This window comes from Meleagris gallopavo, chromosome 1, assembly GCF_905368555.1.
Source record: "Meleagris gallopavo chromosome 1, MGAL_WU_HG_1.1, whole genome shotgun sequence".
In the NCBI taxonomy this organism is placed as follows: Eukaryota; Metazoa; Chordata; class Aves; order Galliformes; family Phasianidae; genus Meleagris; species Meleagris gallopavo.
Window position 1 is genome coordinate 57,992,005 of NC_139404.1, and position 16,136 is coordinate 58,008,140.

At 35.0% G+C, this 16,136-nt stretch overlaps 1 protein-coding gene across 1 annotated transcript in view; it reads left to right on the forward strand.

Moving 5' to 3' along the window:
• Positions 1 to 13,208, forward strand: part of SYT10 (synaptotagmin 10) — a 37,683-nt gene extending 24,475 nt beyond the window's left edge. The window contains exons 4-7 of the mRNA XM_085229181.1: positions 4,670 to 4,790; positions 5,706 to 5,877; positions 7,258 to 7,387; positions 8,491 to 13,208. Of these exons, the coding sequence (XP_085085307.1) occupies positions 4,670 to 4,790; positions 5,706 to 5,877; positions 7,258 to 7,387; positions 8,491 to 8,562 (495 nt within the window). The 3' untranslated portion in view covers positions 8,563 to 13,208. The remainder of the gene's footprint in view (positions 1 to 4,669; positions 4,791 to 5,705; positions 5,878 to 7,257; positions 7,388 to 8,490) is intronic.
• The last annotated feature ends 2,928 nt before the right edge of the window (positions 13,209 to 16,136 follow it).

The window sequence follows — 16,136 nt, forward strand, 5'->3', positions numbered from 1 at the left end:
CCCGATATCTCAAACAGACATAGAACAATGAATGTGTACAGATACTTGGTAACTGGTTAGCACATCCACTATGGGGTGGTTGCTTTTGTAGGATGATAATTATGGTATTCAAAAAAGAATCTACATTCTGTATCTAAAAAATCAAATTAATCTGTATAGCTAACAGACACGCTTGTAGTCTGTTTCCTCTGTTTTGTTTTCTTCTAGCATTGCTGTATGGATTCAACAGAAAATGGATTGAATTGTGTGGTAGATTGGGAGTCATAAAAATAACTGAAACTGGTGTAGTGCTTACCACCATTCCAGTTCCTTAGTTGTCTATGATGTCTTCCATACACAAAAGGAAAATAAATGGGGAAGAAAAAAAAAGGAAAAAAAAGATATGCGGTACCAACAATTGCTTTTTTCTGTATTAGTGCAGCTGTGCTTGATGTTTTTATACTTTGTTTACTGGGTTTTGTACCTCTTATTGTAATTTGATGGGGAGGGATAGTGATTACAAGCATCTGTAAAACTACCTGTTAATTAAAATCTGAGTATAGTTTAAGAAGAAAAAAATATCAAAATAGGCCAAGAAAAGGAAGAAAATGTCATGAGAGTTACCAAGATACTGCTCTAACAAAAGTTATAGGAGAATATGTGGTAAATGTAAAGCAGTCTGAAGAATAGTTCAGATTTGCATGAGAGGCTGCTGCTGGTTTTGGGCCTATGTCCCCTGAGTCATGGTTTTTTGAAGTGGATTGCAGTGCAGATATAGTTAAAGATGTTGTCTGTACCTCAGCTTTTATAGATTAGCTCATACTAAAGGGTTCATGTCAGATGAGGTCTGTGAACTTAATTGCCTAGTGTATTATACAGTGAGAGGAATACAAATTTTCTAGAGCAATGGGATTCTGAAGTAATTTAAATCCTATTTTTATATCTCAATTAAAAGAAATAATACTTAAGTACCCAAGGTGTTCAAAAATATTACTCATGATAGTCAGGTTGATAGGTAAAGACTTTCAAAAAAAGTTTATATGTTAAAGACTTTCAAAAAAGGTTTATATGTTGAGTGTTACTTTGTTCATTATCTATGTCTGAACTTGTGTATTTATCTCCAAATTCATGACCCTCTAGCACACAAGTTATGAAAAAGAAAAGAAAATGTGTGATATCCCAGCCATTTCATGTGGTGCCCTATCTCTGATGCTTTTATATATCATCCTTAATTTTATCCTTAACCCTTCAAAAGAAAATTTAAAAGTTCATGATCCTTGGGCTTCACCCTGCGTGAATGAGTTCCAAAGAATATGTATTTTAGTTATATTACTTTTAATATCTTTGTTTTCAGTTGCCTGATAATTTCTAGAGGTCCTAACGTAACTCTTACAGTTATAACCATAACATATAACCATAAGAATTCACCCAAGTATGAAGAAAGACTACCAGTCTAGACAGATATTCAGAACAGAAATTTAGTAAAAATATTAGGAATTTCAATTCCTTGCTAACCAAAAAAGACACCACAATAAATAAATGAGTAAATAAATAAATAAATGAGCAAATGCTGCAACTAGTATCAAATTAAATCAAAAGGAGAAAAGCATCAGAGTTGTTTCAAAGGATTCTGAAAGAATATGTATTTGACCTCAGAGGACCATGGGAACTCCTAACCTCTGGTAATAATCTATCACAGCAGGTTTTCTTTACCAGAAGAGTTATATGGTGTCTACAGATCAGTGCAGTGTAGCTACTGATTTTATTTCTAGCTTTCTGATCTTAGGAAAAGGTGCTCATAAGTGTCTTTGACATAGACAAGGGTGTTTATCTGAAATAGTATGTATTCTAGCCTACTGCAGAATTTACCTATTTTCATAGCACATGTAGCGTGAGTATTATTCTGCCATATGAAAAGAAGATATTTCAAGGTGATGTGAGACACCTTTTCTCCGGCTGTAGATCATAGGTCTCAAGGGATGCCTGAATAAACAGTGGAATGGTAGACAGCCTTTTCCAAGTCCTAAACTCACCCCTTATTACTTCAAACTGAAGAGTATCACAGATTACAGAGCTCTGGTAACTTCAGTACTCCTCTTTTCATGGCCTGATGTGTGGGCTGAAAACCTCACCCTCATTCATTGTCCAGGCATTATTTTGTATTAGGCATGTTGCTTATCATTTTGTAGTCAAAAACACCGGGTTTGATTGCAGAGAATTTTACAAGTTCTTTTCTGATATAATATATATATTCAGTATGCAGGGTTTAGAAAGGAAAGAAAAAGGACTGAGCATTAGTATCAAATTGTTGTCATTTTGTTAAGCACTGATGGTTTTCATAAGTCTTTAGAAAATAGAGTAACCACCACAAGCTTTGCAAGTGTTTTGAGCAATGCATTTTTTAAAACGCATTTAAGTTATGGCAAATAGTCCTGTATGAACTGTTGTTTATCATTAAATCTCACTCAGACTTCTGAGTGTATATAATTTATCTTCAGAATGTAATAATAGAAGATTCAAGTACATTCTCCCATCTTGCAAAAAAATGATTTTCTCTCTATTCACCTACACAAATCAACTCCCTGGAGGAAGAATTTATGCCCTCTCAGTCTTTTTCATGATCTTCTCACTGTGCTCCATGATCCAACCATCCTCATCACCTCCTTCAACTCAGACTTCACACTTTGGATAGCTGAATGTGGGGGAAGTGCATTTTCTTTTCAAAGAAAAGGATGAGATGTCTTTCATATACATATATGAGGACCAGTGATCAGTCTGAATTCAGAAAGAAATGGTAGCAACAGAAACTGTGTTTAAAACACAGATTCCACATATGACAAACCTGTAAAGTATAACACAGGACAACTATCACTTATTAAATAATTGAAAAGGATTACACTTCATTTGTTGAAGTTTTATCTTTTCACAATCAAAAAAAAGTGAATTTGTTCACTATCTGTGTGTGTATTCTGTGGTACAAAATTGTGCAGTTTGTGTGGCAAAGTAAGAAACTGGACAAAGGGGGGTACAAAATGGCTCTATTATGTAGACTGGATGAGCTAAATCATTTTGAAATCCTGAGAAATCCTGACAAGCATGAAATCTACCCATGGAGAATGTTCACATGCACACCACTCTTAATACTTAGAACAGAATCACAGCAAAATGACTGAACTTGTGAACTGATCAACCTACACAAAAGTCAATCTTTTATTAACAGTGCAACAGAGATTTTAAAGCTATTTTAAAATTACATTCTTCTCTCTAGAAGGAAAAAAAAAAAAAAAAAAGAATAAAAACTACCTATGCATGTGATTAAGTCCATCTTTATTCAAGAAAGATTTGAAGTATCTATTTCAGGTTAAAGCATTAACCCAAGGGAAGCTAGTAAGAATTCATATATGTAGCTGAACAATGTGAAAAATCCTCACTCTGACTCATAGCTATAAGCAACATGTTTGTCATCTACCCAGAAATAATTATTTTACCATGCATCATTTAAAAATTTATCATGCTCACCTTCTGATGTCAGATCAGCTGCAACATAAATCCAGCTCAACTCAAATTTGTAATCTCAGGGTAGTTGCTGGTCTGACAGATAAAATACTAAAGATGTGAATTAAAAATAAGCATTTTAGTGAAGTTAAAAATAATCCTTCAAGATCATATGAGCATGCTTGAGAATTGCTGCCTCACTGAGCTGATGGCCTTACAAGATCTTTACAAGCTATTATTTAAAAATCCTGACTTGTTCTTAACGTGTTGTAGGAGGGTTAATTATGTTTGCTTGTTTGAGGAGGAGGAATAGGAAGTTATTTACTATCTTAAAAGAACAGAAATAATTCAGAATATAACCAATATCTCAAAAGCTAAACTTGTGTGATATTAGGAAATTATATGTTCTTGTGTATAATTAAGGAAAAAAAAAATTAATAGAACTCTCTTCCTTAGATCCCATTTGTCAGATGTTGTTGCATCTGACAAAATGCATCGCATTTTTTTTTTTAATTTACAATACATTGTCACAGCATAGATACTATTTCTCCATGAGTATTATCAAGATCCTTTCTTTTCTATCTTCCCTAGTGTAAGATCCTCCTGGAAGTTGTCCTTGAGGCAGGAAAGTTTGAGGTGCTACCTCCTTTGCTTTTCTTCTAGAACAAAACAATCCACTAAACAGAGTAAAATCAATAAGGCTAGTAATGTTTAGAAGCACATTCATCTTTTTGAAGCTCCCAGACAGGATGAACCTTTCAGATACATACATGTGTGAAGGAATAAAACTGCTGCATTCATTTCAGTGGCTAAAATGCAAGGAAATCTGTGTGATCTAAATATCCCACTTGATTTCTTATACTGGGGATAATGGAGTCTGAGTTTTTCCAAGAGAAGAGCGTGAAATTCTACATTCAGCAGCTTTTCTAACTGTGAATTCAACACGAACACTTCCAAAAAAATTTGGCTATGCTTTTGATTTAAATTCTCCATTTAGTAACTCTAGATCCTGTAATTAAAATATTATCCTATTGGTACGCTTTCTGTATGTTCCAAATATTCTTGTTTCTGGTTCTCTTCAAATATATCAAAAGATGCCTCTCTTCATGGTAAAAATATTTCTGAATTTCAGCATGGAATAAACTGAATTGTTGGCAGTGTGATTAGATTTCTAATAATTGCTTTTCTCTTTCAGGAAAGCATAGATTTGGGTGAGATCATGTTTTCGCTTTGTTATTTGCCTACTGCTGGGAGAATGACATTAACAGTCATCAAATGCAGAAATCTCAAAGCAATGGATATAACTGGTGCATCAGGTGAATCTACTTCTTTTTTAAGCAGCATAGCAGAGCTTACTCAGAAAGAAGACAAAAAACCTCTTCTTCTAGTGCATGTTTAGCATGGTTCTGAATGGAAGTAGCATCAGAATGAGTATAACACCTATGTATGTCACTCTGAAAGTACTGCCTCCTATTTATTTCCATGGAAACTACAACAGCTACAAAGATCACAATAACACTATTTGATAGAGGAAATTCTCAGCTACAAAATGCTATTTTTCAATATAGTCTCCACCATTAGCTTTGCATTTTTGTCAGCAATGAAAAAGAGCCTCCATTCCATGCTTATAAATATCTGCACCAGCAGAAGTGACTCACAATTTCATAGCTGCTGTGACAGCATCACTGCTGAAATGCACCTCTTACCTCCTCGCTGTTCTCACATCTTGTTATGAAGAATCGGTCTTCATAAATATTCAGCAAATGCTGAAGTATTTCAATGGGTGTTTTTTTCTGCATGGAATTCACAATAAAACACTGTTGTTTCATACACTCTTCCATGTCAGATGCCACTTTGTCAGCCTTCCCCTCTGCTGCTATCAGTTGCACAGCAACAAAATGTAATAGGATATTGTCAGGAAGGTTCAATCTCTACTGACATACCACCAACATCTGTCTCTGACATAAAGGACCAACATAATAAAATAGGAGACATTACTTTTGGGGCAGCCTTCATACCTGCTATCTTTAGTGTGGTGTTTGGCAAATCCATTCAGAATGTTTATGCGTTTCCATTGCATTGACAGCATATTGGAAGCATGGATTCTCAAGGTAACTAAAGATATTGCATTTTATGTCTTATAAGTATGACATACCTACAGAAATATTGTATATATGCTACATGTATGAATGGCTTTGAGTCCAAGTACACACTTATTGTCTGTTACTTAGATCCATATGTCAAAGTGTCACTGATGTGTGAGGGTCGAAGACTGAAAAAGCGGAAAACAACCACAAAGAAGAATACGCTCAATCCAGTTTATAACGAGGCCATCATCTTTGATATCCCTCCAGAGAATGTGGACCAGGTCAGCCTCTCCATTGCAGTGATGGATTATGATCGGTAAGCACTGTTTTCTCTCTGAACATTAATCTTCAGTTAGACATTATCTAATCGTTGCAAGCAACTGACTTCTACCTCCCTGAACTTTCAAGTAAGTCACAGTGTCACAAAAAATAAAGTTTTTGTGCCTTTCCTGAAGAGTTTTAAAGCCTCCACTACTTTTAGAATTCGGTCCATTTTGTCTGTGGTAAGGAAGAAACTTGGATAGAACTCCTTACTGGCCTCTAGCAGTGACATGCATTTCTGTCCCCATCTAGATGCTATTCAATGTAAAAGTTTGTCAGTTATGGCTCCTGGTTTAAAAGACACTTGTGCCTCCAGTTTCTATTTAAATGTGAGGTATTTGAAATCAATGGAAATTTAGATGCCTAAGAAAAAATTAGGTGCCTAATTGCCTCATTGAATTAAGCCACAATTAATTATTTGGATGAATCATTCAGTTCATCCCTCACTGATTACACATATTAGCTTCAACTAATCTGTATCCTTACTGAGAATTGAGGAGACTCCTGCTCAAAGCAGCTCAAATATTGCAAGGTGAATTGGACTATATTTGACAGTACTGTGTCTGATCCAAGTCTGCTTCTTTCCAGGGCTATTAGTAACGAGCTCTTGAGATTGCAGGGCAAACAAACAGTGAAAGTCTAGTTTACTAATACAAAATGTCAGATTATCTTTCCTCACCATCAGATTTGATTTTGCTTCTATAAATTCTGTTAGGAAGACATTAAGATGTGAAAGGGATACTGCAACACCAATGAGGGGAGAAATGTAGAGCAGCTTATGCACCTTCAGTCCTCTCCAGCTGCTCCCTTCAAAATGTTAACTAAATGGAAAGTAGGAAATGTTAGTCTCAAGTATTTGTAGGGAAGTAAAGAAAAGGACTTTCCGGGTTCCCTCAACAAGTCTATGACACTGCTGGGAATTCTGAAGGTAAACCCTCACTGCTATAACACCTTGTCTTTCACATTTTTAGCAGAAATTCCAATGACATTAATTAGATCTAGGATATGTAGTGTGAATTACATCTGAAACATCTGGAGCAGGAATTTATTCCCTGGCATCTTCCATCACCTTCCCCTACAACAAAACTTAAGCGTGCTCTTCTTGAGTGTTTTGATCTGTAAAATTTCAGTGGCAAAGGTTAAGTCTTCATTGCTATTTTTATAGCTCCTAGAAACAGTCTGGGAGTGGCTGGAGGTTTTGGATGGTATTACAGAATTTCTTATTGCCACACATCCACTAAAACTAATATCTGTAATAAATACCAGGAAAATCTTGGACATATATTCTATGTTGATGAAACTAGTAACCTGAATTATACAACAAATGTTATTAAAACTGCATTAAAAAATAATTCTCTTTCTTTACAATTCTCAGCGTAGGGCACAATGAGGTCATCGGAGTATGTCGGACAGGAATAGATGCTGAAGGGCTTGGAAGAGATCACTGGAATGAAATGTTGGCTTACCCACGTAAACCAATAACCCACTGGCATCCATTGGTAGAGGTAAGAAGTAGCACAATTTTTTCCTCCGGAGTGTATTGCATGTTTAGGGTTATTTTCTCTCTCCTATTTATGTGCTTCTGTGAATCATGAAGATCAGCACATCATGGTTGCAACTTCCCATCTATCACATTGCTATAATATTCTCTGCACAACCTATGTCTAGTTGCTTAGGTTTATTTCAAACATGCCATTTCAAACATTTTCATGAGGATACTACACATTACAGCACTGTAACATTAAATCCTTTAAAATTCCTGAGATTTTGATCTTACATACATTTTTAAGAGATCATTTGTAAGCAGTTCAAAAGCAATCTTTTTCTATTAAAAAATCTTCAACATTAACAGTTATGATGCTAAAACAGTAATCTGAAACTGGCTAATTATGCTAAGTAGAGGCAAAAAAAGAAAAATAGCAACTACCTCTAGATTTACTCAAGTAGACTTTTATTGGAAGATTATTCATATGGATTGATGGTTGTATCTACAACTCCCCAGGCTTGGACTCCATCTTCAGCCTGGTGTGACCATATCTTATTGGTTTTCTATATACAAAATGCTAATCAGCTTTGAGTTTGAAAAGATTTGTATTGAAGACTCAACAAGCAGCAGGCCCTGCTTTAGGATACAGAGGATACCATTGAGACCTTCTTCAGATTACTCTCCGTAGAAAAATTATTTGCTGTTTTAGGCAGCATAATACATTTGGCTTCCCTACTGTGTATTGCTTTGCTGCACAGTATCTCCAGTGATAGAAAAAAAATCAAGCCTTCAGTAGAATATTTGAAGAGTATGAGGATGGGGAAACTGAGTCAATGCAAAACTGAAGCCTCTTCTGAGATGTTCCTGGTTTTCTCTGAATTATATATGTTTGGTAAAGGAGCTACCTATCCTGGTACCTATCTTTCACTCCTGTGAAGGAGTCAGAGGAATTTTTAGGTCTCCAGGAAATTTCTTTTCATTGTTAGTTCACATGAAGACTTTGACCCAGAAAGGGTCTGGTTGTGACTCAGGTTCTTCTTTGAGGGATTCCCTTATCCTCTGCAATGAGTATCAGTCATGGCCAGATTAATGACATTCATAAAATTAATGTTTTTCTTGCAGTTACCTGGCCGAGCAACCAGTTTTGATAGCCAGGGATCTTGTTCATCACCAAAACCACCGCTTACACCCTAGGGAATAAGAGTGGATTCATCATGTTCAGTGTCCAGTGCTCCCATGTAACTCACATCTACATAAACAGGTTTGGATTCCACAAATGAACTGCATCCATATTTTTGTATTAAAATACATTTTTTCCTATTCTAAGTCCTATATTACAGTTTATAATAATTTCTTACCATATGAATGAAGTTGACTTGAGCCAAATATAATCCTTTCTCATAAAAATTCACTCACCTGTTTTCTCTCTGGTATATATCCGGTATCATATCCAATATATTCAAATAGATATAGAAATCAAAAAGAACACTCCCTAAAGCAATTCAAAACCACTGCAGATTTTGATGCTTAATTCTTCTGAGAGAGAGCAAATAGTCATATATGGCTCTTGTAGTAAATCTCATCTAAATTGAACTAAATTTTATATGACTTCTCAAGATAACACTTCAAGATGAACATTGCATGAAAAAGAAAGAAATAAAGGAAGAAAGGAAGTGAGAGAGAAATAGAGAAAGAGATAGAAACAAAGAAATAGAAAGGAAGAAAGGAAAAAAGAAAAGAAAAGAAAAGAAAAGAAAAGAAAAGAAAAGAAAAGAAAAGAAAAGAAAAGAAAGAAAAGAAAAGAAAGAAAGAAAGAAAGAAAGAAAGAAAGAAAGAAAGAAAGAAAGAAAGAAAGAAAGAAAGAAAGAAAGACAAAAAGGAAAAGAAGAAGAAGAAGGGGAAGAAGAAGGTGAAGAAAGAAAAAGATAAAGAAAATGAAAAAGACAAAGAAAAAGAAAAACGAAAAAGAAGAAGGGGAAGAAGAAGGTGAAGAAGAAAAAGAAAATGAAAAAGACAAAGAAAAAGAAAAACAAAAAGAAAAAGAAAGGGGAAGAAGAAGGTGAAGAAAGACAAAGACAAAGAAAAAGAAGAAGAAAAACAACAACAGTAATTACTGTCACATTTTGACTATTTGAAGTTCTTTCTTTGAACAGGGTGGAAACTGATCAAATGTCCTCTGAAGCCACATTGTCTGAGTAGGACCTACAGGCTTCACTGGGTTATAGTTCAGCCTTTATGGAAGAGGTCCCGTGACTGGATCTATGCAGTTATAATATTCCAGCAATCAGGATGCCTGCTGCACCTACAGGAACTCATTAAACTGTCTGGCATAGCTACCATGTGCACCAAGGCCAGCAGTTGTATTTGATAGCAGTTTTTCTTCAGTTAACCACTAGCTCTGCATGACATTGAACAACAGATGTGAGTGTGTCATTATGGACAGTAAATGTGTCTATGTGGATTTCTGTGGAGGTCGCTGTAGCTCCACAGAAATGTAAAGGTCTCCCAAGCCGATGCATCTAGCACTTCAGTAGAGCCTGTTTGCTGTGTGCATTTTGCATCCCGTATTCAGTCTTTAATCAGGCCAAACTGTAGGTGTGAATATGCTCTGATGTGACATAAACTATTTTATGAATTTTAGGTATTCAAAAACATGAACAAAAGCTGTGGTTACAAAAAAACGTCTTTATCTTTCTTTATTTAGTATGAGACCGTTAGATTGTTTGAAGTACTTTTAACTGAATACGTAGCTCGTGTCTCTGGTCCCTCACTTGTTACCTCAAATTAGATGTCCAAAATGAATTTGAGTTGTGCTTTGTATAAATATACGGAAAAAGAAATTGAAATGTAATAATTTTATAAACAATACAATTCATTTATTGGAATACACACTGAGAGAAACTACAACAAATCATCTGCTGAGTGAGCTGATATAAAAACTGGAAGAGAACTGAATATTATTTTGTAGATTTAACTTTTTTTAACATTCTAACCTCAGACTATTTATTTATTTGTTTATTTATTTATTTATTTATTACTAAGAGCATAGAAAAGACTGAATGGTTGGACCTTAGATTTTGGAAGCTGAACTGCAACTAGGAAAATGTTGGAGTGGTGGCTTTTTCTTTGTAAGATTTAGAGATGCATGTGAGAATAGTATTTTTTTCAAAACAGTGTTTTTATGGAATTGTCATACATGAGAAAAATGAAAGATTGTTTTATGCAAATGGAAAAATTTGTGGAAATCAATCTGATTACGAAGGGGAAAAGGGTCTTTGGAGCAAAGAACACCTTGGCATTTGTTAGTTTGGCCGGATTGACACAAAATGAGTTAATAAAGATCCGGCCATCTCCATTCCTTTAACTGATCCCTACAGCAGTCAGTTATGCCTTAAAACATTTCGACTGCTCTGGAGATGCTGAGAAGGCTGTTCTTAACATTTTAGATTTTTTTTAAGGCAACAAAAAGGAGTAATTCAAAATGATTTCATACACATAAAAAGGAAAGCCAAATAAGCAAATAGAGCTTTCAGATATTCCTTTTTTATTATTAAAAGCACTAACGATAATGGTTAAAAAAAACTTCCAACTGAAGTTTTTTCACATCTGTTCAAAGTTATTATCCATTGCCTCTAGAGAGAAATGCATTTCCCAGGGAGGGTTGGTAATGCTAAATACTGATCCTTCCTTTTCAAGGTTGTATTTTCATCACCATAAATACAGAGCTACCTTTCAGAATTTCATTTCTCTATTCTCTCTAGTTGTCTAATATTTAAAATACAATATGGCCTAGATCATTTTCCCAGTGGTTTTGTGATGCTGATATAGATACGTAGATATGTATACGGAGATTGAAAAGCTATTTTGTGTATACATTTATCTTAATACAAATTATAACAGCTGTGGCCTTTGTGGTCTAGAAATACTTTTTGTAATGTGGTACTGTAACAGTTGACTAAATATTCTTTGCACTTTCTTGCACCTAATATCCAAAAAGCTAACAATTTCACAAATGTAGCATAAGTGTTCAGCAATGAGCAACATCTTTTTAACTATTTCACTGTTATCTATGAGTATCCTGTATGTTTCATCCTAAGTAGTTAGATATTTCAATTTTCATTTCCTTAAATTTAAATTGTTGTCAAACACCAAAGGAATAATTGCTCAATTTTTTCCCTGTTGTTTTTGTTTCTTTGCTTTTGGGTGCTTGTTTTTTTTGGAGGGGGGGGTGGTGCAGAGAATTTTTTTATTGTTTTGTTGTTGTTGCGTTATTGCTTTGTTTTCTGTATGGCTAATAACAATACCATATGACTACTGTGTCTAAATTAGGTTTATGGATGCTCTGCATCTATGAAAAATCAGGCTGCAAAATTATCAAAATATCTAATTTCAAAAACAATCCTCAATTAGTTGCTTGTCTGTGATAAATATAAATAATGCAAAATATTATAATTCTACTTTTTTTTTTTTTTTTTTACTGCTTTCTTAGTTATCTCAAGGTAGAGTACATATTTAGCAGAACCAGCCCATTGGCTTTAGGGCCCAGTGCACAAATTACTCTGTGAGTGCACTCACAGAAGTATCCTCTTAATAAAAACTTAGCACAGTTAGTCAATTAATATATTGCTTTTTCTAACTCTTTATTAAGAGATATAAAAGGTTTAATTTGCAAAACTGTTGTAAACTTCCTACTCCTGTACTGAATGTGCATTTTTTACTTCTTCACTTTTCTGCTGTATCACAAACATTAGTCTGATTTGAGAGAAATCAAATTCGGCAAATGGTTGGTGTAAAATATATAGTAGTAATTTTAAAAGAATTTGAAAAGCTCATAATCCTGAGGCTAACTCAAAAGCCTGAGATATTTTTATCAAAATGTTTTACTGGAAACAGTAACTGTAGTTAATAAGAATTGTATTTTGCACTGCATAGCTTTTTTTGTACTTTCACAACAGTAAACCACAGAACTGTACAGAGAAAGTATATGATGGATTAAGTGGTTTCAGGAGAGCTGTTAAAGTTTATATTTATTTTCAATAATGCACTGTAAAGTGAAAAAAAACCCACATATAAATGTATCTAATGAGTCATTCTAGTCTTTTGGGTAAATACTGTTTTCATACAATTGCTTCCCTTCCTCATATTAAATAAGTTTTCAGGGACCATTAGATTTGCTCTGAGCAACCGTAAAATTATTATTAGGTCTATGCAAAATGTTAACTAGGACCCTAGAACACAGGTAGATTTAGAGTTCCACCGACCCTGCAGACAGTAGCATAGGATAGACTGTGCTCTGTGTTCTCAACTTTGGTTGGCTGTAGAGTATCCATCTGATGATGAAACTATCACCATCACACTCTTAGCAAGTGACTAACTGTTTTCCCATTATCTTTCTTTCTATCTTGGGCTTCAGAATAGACTGGCTTCTATATGTTCAAGCAGTAGATTCTTGACCCTTAATTTTGTCTGCATTGCCTAAAGATGACTCCTGGCCTTAAAATGCAGTTATATGAAACCTGTGGGGTCCTGACCAAAAGGTCTAGGATTACTGTATTTCTCATTGTCATTCTATAAAGAGCTGTCAAAGAACTTTCCTCCTCCACAGTTCCTTATGATTACCAGAGGTTATAGAATCAGTAACACTGGCTGGTTTTTGGCTTCTAGGAAGCACTGAGGGCAATATACATGTCTCAGGGACATGTACAAAGAAAGTGGCCAGGACCAATAAGAAAACAAAACTTAGTATATCAGGACAAAATTTCCCCTGGAACATTTCTTTTTCAGTATATGGAAATGTTTTCACTCACTATTTTTAAGTAACAAAACTTTTTCTTTAAAGAATGACAAACTTCTTCATTATTTTGAGCAAGCACAAAGTGTTTTCATTAGGTTATTTTTTTCAAAGTCATTAAGGTATTTTTTTCAAAAGGAAGAAACAGTTATTTCTGATCTTCTTTCTATTGATGCATTTTTTGAGCAATAGTAGGAGAACTAATTTTCAAAAAAAACACATTATCAATCCATCCATTTCACCTAATTTTCAGGGTTTTTTACTGGCTTCTATTTAATCATTTTGAAAGTTCTTACCATGATGTTGCACAGATTATACATGATGCTCTAATTACTAGATTATTTTGCTATGTCTTTTTAATCAATTAACTGATTACATCCAATAAACTTTTATATGTGCTGATTTTTTCACACGCCATCATGTTAATTTGATTAGTGGCCTCACAAGATTTGTACAGTGACTTCTGAAACCATTTGACTATATTTTAAGCATGTAAGAGTTTTAAGTAAAGGTAACTATTTTAGAACTCGGTAACAGAGTTCTCCTGCTGAGAAAATTTTTTTTAAGATATTTTTAAGAGACCCATAATTGTGCCTGCAAAATTTGTAAAGCTTTATTAGAGAACACAAAAACTTAATTTGCACATACAAGCATTTGCACTTGCAAAAATGTGAAATTGGTGCTGTTCAGCACTGCTATCAAAACAGAACACCCACACCTAATCAGAATGGATTTCAATCCATAATATATGCCGGACATAGCTATAATGACACAATTCCTTGATCTGAGAAGTTCATATGACTTTATTTCTACAAATGAATATGCTTGAAATATCTGTAGGTGTTAAAATATGACATAAGTGTTAATTAAACAATGAGGTAACTTTTAGACAAAGTTCATATAATATCTGTCAGACCATCCAAAATGCAGATAAAATACAGTGTGTATGACAGGAATATTGATGCAAGTTTTGATAGAAAATGTCTCTCTCATTCACACCACAGCTGAGACTCAGTTTAAGCCTCTGCTCAGAATTCACTTTTGCATGGCTTCTGAGGCTTGTCAGTCTAAACTGAGCTATCTGGTGTCAAAAAACAGATTGTGCCAGAGAGCAGACTGCAGAGCTGAGAAAGACAAAGAAAAATGTGGCAGCAGACACGCAGTTATTCAGTGCAACTGCAAACTCTCCAAAATGAAGATCTTCCCTTGGAAACTGATAATTGTTCCAGTATTCATATCACCTATTCTTTCTTTATGTACAGTTAAGCAAGCAAGAAAAGGGAAATGCATGAAGAGCTAGCATTAAGGGTAGGAACTAAATGAGGGGCTTATCACAGCCATTTGTGATGTCCAGAGCATCACAATACTTTAATTTCAAGACTGTCTTTTGTTTACTAGTCCAGATGAATGAATATCTCAAACACAATTTCACTTTTCCATAGTCCTGGCTGGAAACTGGCAATCCAGGAGCTGGAACTCTAAGAAAGGATGAAGCTGCATGTGGCATTTAAATATCACAGGGAAATCTGGCCAGGAAAATGGAACTAACACCTTCAATCTTGTGCTAAGTGCAAGGGGATGCTTGGTGATAGCAAGTGCTCAGGTCTGTGATTTTATATTTTATCTGATAGCACCTCTACAATGTTACTGTTGCTGGGAAACCTCTTTACTGACTCAAAGAGAATGCCTCTGCTAATGCCATGTAAAAATTTTCCTCTCCAGAATAGACAACGGATCTTCTGTAAAATGGCATTCCAGAAAATCACAAAGCATGTTAAATTTGCAAAACATGAAAAATCAATTAAAACTGTACCATCATGAGGACGACTCACTTTGATGATAGTAGCAACAAGTTTTGGTGCCTTACTGATCCAAGAGAGCATTTCCTTGATGCTCTGTAGAGCTAAGCTTCTGTTGGTGACCCACGTTAGAACTGTTGATGACCCTCAGTATCAACACTGGCAAAATGCAACAAACGAATATAAATACAGGTTAAATAGGTTATCAGAACCCCAAAGCACTATCTAGAGGGGAAGACATAAAGACTCTCTAATACATAATTCATAACTGTGCTCTCAAAGCTGGGTCTGCAGGAAGTCCCGCAGCTGCTGTGATGAAAGTGGAGTTCTCTGTAATAATTTATGAATACAGTATGTTGGCTTGGCTACTGGTTTCCAAATAAGTGAGTTCATCAGGTAGGATTCAGGAAAAAGAAGGGGAAAAGACAGAGAATATTTTTAAGTGGGGTGCTTATTAGAAGAATGTGGGATTTAGAAACAGTTAATATCTGTTGTAATGGCCTAGGAGATTCATTTGATGCCCTACTCAGTCTGGAAATGCAACTCACATAAAATGGTGGAAGTTCAAGCAGGCAGAGGAAGAAATTAACAAACAAACAAATAAAAGACTACACAGGAGAGATTAAGAGATCTGTTTCAGAACAGTCAAGATTTGTGTCTGAGCAGGCTGATGGAAGATACTGTTAAAGTTTACAGAAAAATTTGGCTAGATTACACTCTATACGCATATAGACTATTCTTTTCAAATCCCTTTGTTTCAAATATTAAAAATTGAGTATTTAAATCTTTAAATAACATTCCATTTTTAATTAAGTGGAGTACTCATTACCTCTCTGAAAGAAAAGCTGCAAATCCATTCAGACTGTCCAGGTTAGCACAGTTACTATAGAGACAGTGTCCTGCAGCCCAGTAAAATTGAAGGAGAATTGTGAAATCCTGCTTCTCCCATGGAGAGGTAAGGTCAGGAAGCCTGACTTAAAAAGATAGCTGAAGGGAGACAAAGGAAAGTGTGGGGATACAGCTATTTCATGACATCCTCAGAGCTCCCACAAATTTGCCACTCGCTCATTACACAGAGCACAGCAATAGAATGACAGCAACCTGCCCTGTATATACGATTTTACTGTTCCTCAAAATGCAAGCATAGAAATGTTTTGGAGAGGTTACTTGTTAAAAAT